The following is a 9,951-nucleotide window of genomic DNA, read 5'->3' as shown; positions in this document are numbered from 1 at the left end:
CTGCCTGATTGGTAAAGACACAGAATTTACCTCATATTTGAAGCAGAAGTCAGGTGCTTTAGAAGTTTACTTGTTGCCTATAAATCAGCCATGCTCTTCAAAACAACTGCAAAATTTGTGCCCCTCGTTCTCTCTCATATTTAAGTCAGAATCAGGAGGCTGCCAAAAAAAGCCAAAGCATGCTTCTGAAAAAGTCAGGAAACATAGCATCCCTCTGCTATCCCTTATATTGAGCAAGAAGGGCAAAGGCACAGATAAGACTACATTTTCCACATTCATATCAAACTTAAGCAAGAACAATTATTTTGCAGATAGCACCTTCTAAAACTCTAATGGCACAGCAAGCTGGAAAGCAAGGGTCTGACAGGACTATCAGCCTTCCCTCTGCACTGGGAGCAAGTGCTTCATTTCACTTGAAACTCTAAAGCACCCTACTAGCACCCTAGAAAAGAATCCTTGAATTGGGATTTAAGGAAGTTGGTCTTAAAACCTTACTTCAGCCAGTACACCACCACATCACTTTTCCATCAATATTCAACATCATTTTTCTCTTGTGCCAGAGATTCCTCTACTATCAAGCAGTAATAAGATTTACCTCCTCTGCAGAATACTCAAGATCTCCCATTAAAACCAAGATTCAAGTGTTAAGTACTGTTCCATACACAATATCAAAAGCAAGTTTACATATTAACTGTAATATAACCATTAACATCAACACAAATTTGGTCTGTTCAAGAAGAACATTTGTTTTTTTAAGTTAGAACCAGAAAGTTCTTTGATGCTGTATTAAACCCTTTCAGAGTACTGAGCGAGCATGCAAACATCTGGAAAGAAGAAACAGAGGTATACTGTTATAGATGCATCTTTCAGTGCCACTGCCTCCTCCTCCCAGTCAGGGATAGCCATGTCAGGACATACACAAAAGCTCCACTCACTTCGCAGAGCTAAAACGAACAAAGACTACAGATACTGAGATTGATGGGAGGCACCTATCCCTTCTTTATCCTCCTCCATGTAGGGCAAAAATAAAGTGCAGCTCTGCACTGAGCTATATCAGGGTCTGTTTCTGTTCAACACTGCACCATGCAGACTGCACCAGCAGAATTGCCAGTAGTGCGAGAAGATGCAGTCAGTAGTGCTCTGTGGGTCCAGCAAGGGGTAAGTGGGCAAAACACAAGGTGGGACCTGCTGGGGGACAGCTAATGGATTACAACATAAAACAAAGAAGGAAAACAGGCGTGCCTGGGGAGTGCTCCATACTGACAAGTCATCTCTGTTATTACGCATCCTTCATGTAAAACCTTATTAGAGCTGTCACATTAGCCAAGTGTTGGCATAGCAGCAGAATTTAGCATGCACTCATGTAATGCTCAGGAAGGACTTAGTTCTGCATTAGTTGTCAGAAACGTATGCTCTAGAGAACGAGGCATCACAAAGCAATATAGCCTCAATACAAAATTACCCTTTCCCTAGTTACCCCCCTTGTCTTTAACTAAAAAAAAAAAAAAAAAATTCAAACCCCAGTCATCACTATCCATCTAAAACCTGTTCCACCTAATCTCTGACATTACTTCTGTGTTTTCTGTAAAATATTGAATAACATTTTAGCAAGTCTAAAACAAACAAAAAAAATAAAAGCCCCCCAAGCATAAGGAACATCTGTAGTTTTTAAGACAGAAGAGACACACAGGTGATCCCATGAAAATATTGCAACAAAGCCAGTGATTTGTTTCCCTACTTTGAATTGCAATATTGTGCACTGTCACTAAAATGACTTTTTAAAACAATGAATATAGACTATAAACATCAGTTGATTATTATTCACTGCATGGCACGGTTTTGTTTGTGAATAGCAATAACTAAAATTCAAGCCCTTAACAAAGTACTTATTTCAGCAGAACAATCCATGTTAATGGGAAAGAAACTACTCCAGTAGAAGAAATCTTATAAATTAATACTCATGTTGTTTCTTCACTGACTGCTTCTTGTGCTCCATTTGTATAAAAACTGCAAGGGGGAGCATAAAGGCATGTAATTAATTTGGTTACATTTAAGATCATACTTTAGAAAAGTGAACTCAAGAACCAACATTTAGTTTGAGGATACACAGAGATTATGAGAATGGAATCCTACTGGTTCGCTGGGAGGATTCAGCAAGATAACTACAAATTACTTAGAGGATTAGCATCAAAAGAACCTCTGTACTTATTTAGCCTCTGCTTTAGGTTACTGACCCACTTCTGAAGAGCTAAGCATCCCTGCTGTGTGATACCAACACCCACTCCATCTGTTCGCTTCTGCTTTCTCAGAACCTCTATTAGTCTGTGTAAGAAGTTGTGTTAAATTACCACACAACTGGCTTGAATAGTTCAGACAGCATCAGCCTTGACCAACAGCACAGAAACAGAGTCACTCTAATCACAGCAGATTATCAAAAGCAAAAGTATATGCAGATTTTTGCAGAGTTTTATCAATTTTATTCAAACTACTTTCAGTTTTGAGAGCTTGTACATGTTTACTTGTTTCAGGTTTCAGCAGTGAAAATACAAAGAAGTATTGTATCAACCTTGATGGACATTTCCAATGGTACCAGAAACTTGTGAAACCACAAGGGAAACTTCTGTTGAGGGAATAACACAACAGTTGCAAAAAGAGGCATCTCACAACACTTGTTAATAAGCTGAGTTAAACAGTATCAAAAATTAAATTTAAAGCTAGTTTGAAAAAAAAAACACCAAAGCCATCTCACATCAGAACTGCATCTCAGCAACTTCGCACCTAAATTTCTTGCTGACAAGGAAGAAAAAAAAATTGTTTGCGAGTCAGTCTTTTATTGTTCATCCCTGTTGATGTACAGGTTAAGATATTTATTGAAGCGAGTCTCAAGCAGCAGTTTCATTAACTTACTAAATCCAAGAACAAAAATCTCCAGAAATCATTACAGTACTCAGTTGACATTTGTTCTTGGGAATCCAGACTACTGCTGTCAAAATGAAAATAATATCAATAGTCCAAAAGCCACCTTTGAAACTCAATTCTGTAGAGCACTGTTTGCAACCCTGATATCATCTTGCCCATTAATTTTAAACTAACAAATGGCTTTGGTGTTAAACCTTGTGAAATAGGCAGCACCACTCAAAGAGGTCTCTAGCTCCCATCTTACTCATAAGGTAGCCAAGAACAGTAAAATTTCAGTGAGCCCTTTTTCAGCTGGATAACAACAGTAACAGCACATCTGAGCAAGAACTGCTCATCGCAACACGGAGACTATATGGTGTGCAACTGAGCTTCACATTCTGTTTTAATGAATTATTTACTACTTCAAAGGCCATGCAACCAGGAGGAGCCACCCAAATACAGACAGCAAGAAGACCAGGAAAACAATGATATATTGGCATCTTATTTGTGCCTTTAAATACTGTAATCACAGGAATACTTGTTTAAATATCCTAAAGTAGCAATATTTACTGTCCAGTACCCTTGCAGGAAAGCTCTATGAACTTGCTCCAAGAACTCTATAAATTAAATACATGTTTTGTATAAATCTATATCCTCTAACACGAAAAACCTTCCAATTAAGCATTTTGTCTTCGCCATGACTTTTACTTGGCTAAATACATAAAGCCATCTCACAGAAATGTATGCTAATAGGTTCCAATCCTAGTCTACTGATACACCCAAAGACAAAAAACTTGAATAAATATTTCACTTTTTAGCCAGCAATAGAAAGCAGAAGGGAAACCCAACAAACTAGGTTTGTTGGACTGCTCCAAGGAAGAAGATAGAAGCACAATGCAACATTAGAAACAAAAGGTGAATAGAAAAGAAAGAACTAAAGTAGTAATTGATCCAGAACACATGTATGGTTTTCCCAGAAAGTTATGTCAAATCTAAAGGAAAATGCTAAAACCATTATCAGATAACAACCATAACATATTTGATAGGTGGCAATCATTACTGACACCGGTCAAATGTAGCATGCACCATGATTAATATGAAGTTTAAAACTCACTGGTACCAATGTGTTAATAATACAGAAATTAAGGTCATAAACACACGCAGTTTCTCCCCCTTACAAACTATGACATATGTCAAGGGACTGAGTGCCCAGAATATTCCTGTGTCACCAGATCCTCCAGCAATTTTACAGAAAGACAAACATCTGTAGATCAATTTGATATTTATGGAGTACACTTGATGAGCTTACACATGAACCTTTAGTGGGAATTCCATACAACATGAATCTAGAGCACGTTGCATTATACTTACAAACACAACCCTTGCCTCTCACACAGCAGTTGCTATGAATTAAGTTGGGAAAGTCAAAGGGGCAGAACATGAGCCATTTATCTAAATATATATACACACACACATAAGGAACAGAATAGAAGTTCTAGAAATACTCCAAGTTAAATGAAAAGCACTTCCATTAACCAATTACAAATAATTACAGTAAATAAACAAATCTTCAAACTGCCTCCCAAGATAAACTTTCCCTTCAGAAAGGAAAAATGGATGCAGCGTGTACAACTTAAACAAAACTAGCATACAGAACTGAAAATAATAATTAGATGACTGAAGCGTTGACCAGGGAAAAATTAGTCTTTTTTTTCCCTGAAGCAGAAGCGTAGCTTCAAACAAGCCCCTTCAATTACAGTGCTATTGAATAAAAGCATAAGGCAGTGTTATGAACTAAGAGTTACGTGAGTCACCACCAGAACACATACAAATTGGAATTTAGGTAGTAATAGACAAAATGTAAAGTTATTACTAAAAATTGTGACTTGACAGAGCACGTGGTTCAGTTCTAAGAATTGAAGCAAGGGATACATAAAACCAAAATAGGTTTTAAAGAATTTTTAAATGAATCAAAAGCATGCAACTGATTCTTTATTCATTTGTTCACATGACAGCCTAAACATCTGTTTAGTTTCTTAAGAGGTTATAAAAGCTTCAAATGCAACAGCACTTACCTTGGTATTGTCACACATTTTGTATTGCAATTCTGAGTGGTAATCGCCTTCTCAAGCTCATCCAGCTGTCCTGTTTTCTTTAGCTTCTTGACCAAGCTTTTCACTGCTTTTTCACACCACTTTTCCTCCTGACCATTCTGCTCACCACCACCAGCCCCTCCAGAGCCACCAGCAGATTTCTTCCACCCCAGAAGTCTCTTCACAACTGGTGGAGTGAATGGCAATATGGATGACATGACTTTCACCAGACAGAACACTCAGCACGCAATAAACTAGTGATTCCCGTCTGATCCCTAAAAACACAAACCAAAACAGACACATTAGCACTGAGGTTTCACAAGACACATACATTGCTTAGGACCTTTCACTACCAAATGCCATAGGACATTGCAACTCAAAACAAGTCAGGTAACAGTTCAGGACTAGTCTGCACATTTATTACTACGTCAATGAAATTAAAGGACAAACTTTCTACAGTCACTCCAGCGGTTAGCTCAGTTTGCCACAGACACCTAGTTTTTCCTCACGTCTTATCTGGCTAAAGTTTACTTACTTCAGAAATTACAAAACATTAAGTTACTTGAATCTAGCTTTGTACCTAGGCTGAGCTGGTTTTAATCATTTGCTAAAGTTTTCCACAAATGACTGACAAATTGCATACCCTGATTTGCACATGCTGCCCATCTCCAAATTAACTTAACAAGCAAAATTGTGTTTGGAGTGCCGTTTAATCATTACGAGTTGACAGAAATCTTACAGCAGCCAACCATTTGGCAAGCCTTTTTTCATCTTGTTACGATTTAAATAACTACCATTTTTTGTGCCACTGGGGACATCTGAAGTTTGGTGATAAGCTTATTCCCCTGTTCCAGGTATGTGAATTCCAGAAAGTTACCTTACTTCAAAAACTCAGCACTGAGTTAGTTTAGTCAGCTGAAAATACCTTTCTCTAGCTAAGCACTAAGGCTACCTTGAGGCTACTTGATCAGAGCTTTCAAGGCAGCTCATGTGCATCCCCATCCTGAGCAGGCATGCTCTTCACTTCTATCCAAAACATACAGCCTCATCTAACTGATGTTTCCTATCTGCAAAACAGCGTGATTCATTTGGGATAGTTCAGGCTATATTATTTCTGAGTAATTCATGCTTTATCATGTCTTCACAGTTTCAGCAAGAACCAACAAGTCACCAAAAGCTAAATTATATTCCACAGGTAGCTTTAAATCTTAACTTTTTGACTTCCATGGAACAGAACATTCAGTAGGAAGGATGTTACAGTTTCAACTAAATTATACCTCAGTGAAGCAGTTTTTGAGATCACCTGAAAATATGACCGAAGCAAGGATTGTAGTGGTTCAGACTCACAGAGACTGAGGTTCTGATTAACAGGGACTTAATCTTAACAACAGCCATTTTATGGAAGTGATTTAAATAACCTATCCTAAATCAAGGCATTAGTTTTCATACAAGACTATAACATGAAAAGAGCTTTCATTCTTTCAAAAGCGTTAAATTATTAGGGAATTGTGGCCAATACATCAGACTGCAAAAGCATTACATTGTAGCCCTGACTACAGAAAACAAGACTAATAAAGCCAATATTTAACATTTTCAGATTAAACACTGAATAGGACACTCAGGCTACAGCTTCCCAAAGAGTCTCCAGCCACAAGCAGCCCAGATCTCCTTCCTTTCTTCTCTGTGGTCCCACCTATGCACTAACAGCAATACCTCTCCCCAAAGACTCAGGTAGCTGAACAAAAACCATCATGTTTTCTTCCTGAGTTAACATCTTTCCCCATTACCAAGCTGCACCAGCTCATACCCAGTACTGTAAGGACCCACACTGATGTTGTGTGAGATACAGAGCATAGATGGAGACTCTCCTCCAGCCCCAGCCTTCAATGCTGGCATTAGCATCCCCTCTAGCTCTTTGAAACGTAACCCAGACATGTACCGTAATGACAATTTGTTCTGGTGGCACAGCCACATTAAGCAGTCTTGCTCCCCTTTCCACATGTTCTGAACTGTTCACAAGGCCAGGAGTAAACCCCTTAGAGCCCTAATCCAGTACCCTGAGTGGCTCCAGAGGTGAAGTGGGAGGCTCACAAAGCCTCTACTGCTTTAAGAAATGTTTGCACATGGTTTTCAAAAGAGGGAAGCTGCACAAGGCACGACCTGGGACAGCAGTTGCTCTGGACTTCGTCACTGAGACTTCAGCTTCCGAGCATGGCCAACGCTGGACACTTCAGAGGCAAAAAAATCAAAGGGAGCAAACCAAAGGATGATAGCCTATTTTGCTGCAAAGCCCACACTTTCTGACACTGGCAGCTGATAGTTTAATATCTGAACACTATATTCAATTCTGACAGATGCAGGCAACGGAGTACCAATATCATTGCTTATCCACATGCCAATTCTTCTCAAGTTTACGGAGCTCACTGACACACAAAATAAGCATTTCCTGTTCTTTTGCTTCAAATTTGACCTTTCAGTATCCCAGAATACTCCCTTGATTGTCAACCTCATGAAGCACACACTTTAAAAGGGTCACACTTACCACCAAATTGCCTATTCTTCCAGGCCCTTGAGGCATTCTCAATGTTTTTTTTAATCTGATTTTCAGCTTTATAACACCCCTTGAGTTGAGGTATCCAGTCTTGCAGTATTCTTTCCCTTAAAAGATATCACTGATCTATGATTTCCTGTATTCACTTTCTTAAAATGAAGACTACAACTTGCATTTCTGCTTAAGTGTGCATTGACTGATTTAAGCCTTGCAGCAGGAAAAGTTTAGAAAGCCTATACGTTTCAGATTGTCTTTACATTTCAACTCACATTTTTCTGCCGTGCTGAGGCAAAAACCTCCCTTTACCCATTTTCAGAAGTCTGTCAGTTCAGACCTAACTGATCAGAACTTTCCAGATATTTTACTTAATCTTAACCAGCTCCCTCACATAGATGTTTACTAGTTTCTGTAACTGTTTCCACAAAGTGCAGGTTTATCTGCTACCCCATGGCTGTTTTTACATGAAAGTTTTTCTTATAATGGGATATCCACGCCAAGTCCTTTATTACACCAATCCTCACACCTTACCAGCTGATTTAAAAAAAAAAAACACATACACCACAGCTGCAGACTAAGATAAGATTCTTGGAGCCTTTAACTTCTGTCTTCTAACTATGGCTACACCACGTCAAGGATTTGCCCGGAGCATCAGTAAGAATTTCAGCAAGTTATTCCAGTTATAGCCCTGTTATCTTTCAAAGGCCAAGCAGAGAGAATGTGACCCAAGTAGGGCAGGACTTGATTCACCTTAATACTTCAGCCAACTGTGAGGAATACTCATAGGAGACTATTTCAACCGGTTTAATTTATGCAAAAAGTTGCACCCTTCTCCATGCCTAGAGGAGGCACTAAGGAAGCACACAGTACGGTTAGGCTGAAGGTCAGATGAATCTAAATTATGCAAGGAAAAAGCAACAATAAAGTAGTTAAGAAATACCCTACTGTATCCAAAGAGTGGTGCACCTAGCCTAATGCCCCATCTTCAGCAGTGGCAAAAGGATACACTATCCAAGGCAAGCACACGAGCCTTGCTGGTTTACATAGTCTGTTCCCTCCATAACACTTCAGCATCTAAAATTGCTGTAGCAGGAATATTAAATGCTACCTTCCCACTTGCACCCTTTAGCAGCCATTTATGGACCTGTTGTCCATGAATTCATCTAACCACTTCCTGAACCTGCCTCTACGACCCCTTGTGGCAGACAGCACCAGAATTTAACATCCAGTTTTTAAAGAAGTATTTTGGGATGTTTTAATTTGATCTCTTCCAAGTTTCAGACTGTGCCCCTTGTTCTTGTGCAAGCTTTGCTGAAGAACCGTTTGTATTCATCTTGTCCACAAGCTTTGTGATTCTGTACATTTGAATCACATCCCTCCCACGAACAGAGGACTGTCAGTCTTTTGTGGCAAACAAAGTATCTGAACACTGCTCACATAGTTTGGGAAGCTCCCCTGAACAGATGCCAAGCCTGAAGCTTTCCTTCTCCCATTAAGTTACAAGCACTTGAAGGCACGGCAGAAGGAGTGATCTAAAGACCACAGAAAAGTTACAAGACTACAGCTAACATCTTTTCAGTCACAGTACACTAAAGCTCTCCACATCAGCATTACAAGAAAAAGCACAAAGATTCATACCTCGTGCAATTTGCAGACAGAAGACAGACAGCACATGTGCTGCCGAACATCTGGCAGCAGCTCAAAAATCTGCCCCTTCCGCTGCCTCTGGGCTGCTCTGCGGCCCTACATCTGCACTAGGTTCTCTCTCTGTCCACCAAGGCAGACCCAGACATCGGACTTGTACCAATGGGCTCAGCAGTCACTGCTACAGCTCTTTTTTGACCAGCAAACCCCATTTTGATTCACCACCTGTAACTTTTGCTTTCAAACTGACATCAGAATATAAGTAGTTTTGATCTTTGCTCCCAAAACATCACTCACACACTGTCACTGCTGACACCAGCCTCTTGGTAAAAACCCTCTTGTAGTCTTTTTCCTTGTATGCTTCCTTCATCCACAAAAAGTGTTTTCTCCAAATGGACCTAGAAAACATTTGCCAACACCACAAGCAATATTTCCACACTGCTAAAACAGCTGCAGGTTAAATATGGGCTAAATGCATAATAACCCTTTTTCTTTATTTCCTTGTAGTCCACAGGCAACCACCTCCAAACACTGAGAACCTATTTAGGGCCTTTGCATTTAAAGGACCTTACCCACCACTCGTTCTTTGTGCTGCCTCTCCACTGCTCGTTCTGTTTCACTGATGCCCAACACCATAGCCCAAATCTTATATTTTACCTGCCCATGTACTATTTCCACTACAACATATCAATGTAGTGGGACTCTAATTACAGGGAGATTTCCAAGACCCCTTTCTGAGTTCAATTGTAGTTGAGCTATCAGTATGAT

At 39.6% G+C, this 9,951-nt stretch overlaps 1 protein-coding gene across 3 annotated transcripts in view; it reads right to left on the bottom strand.

Annotated features, from left to right (window-relative positions):
* LOC118159659 (mothers against decapentaplegic homolog 2) overlaps positions 1–8,424 on the bottom strand; it is a 41,040-nt gene extending 32,616 nt beyond the window's left edge. The window contains exons 1-2 of one of the 3 annotated variants that reach the window (XM_035314228.1): positions 8,324–8,424; positions 4,974–5,266 (exon numbers count right to left, since the gene is read on the bottom strand). In XM_035314228.1, the coding sequence (XP_035170119.1) occupies positions 4,974–5,209 (236 nt within the window). In that variant the 5' untranslated portion in view covers positions 5,210–5,266; positions 8,324–8,424. Of the gene's footprint in view, positions 1–4,973; positions 5,267–6,058; positions 6,216–8,323 lie in introns of those variants that run through there. The other 2 variants (XM_035314226.1, XM_035314227.1) reach the window with 2 other exon arrangements.
* Between the last annotated feature and the right edge of the window lie 1,527 nt (positions 8,425–9,951).

The sequence above is a fragment of the Oxyura jamaicensis genome, unplaced genomic scaffold (assembly GCF_011077185.1).
Source record: "Oxyura jamaicensis isolate SHBP4307 breed ruddy duck unplaced genomic scaffold, BPBGC_Ojam_1.0 oxyUn_random_OJ71496, whole genome shotgun sequence".
Classification (NCBI taxonomy): Eukaryota; Metazoa; Chordata; class Aves; order Anseriformes; family Anatidae; genus Oxyura; species Oxyura jamaicensis.
Note: the sequence above shows the minus strand (reverse complement) of the source record. Positions and strands in the feature narration are given on the sequence as shown.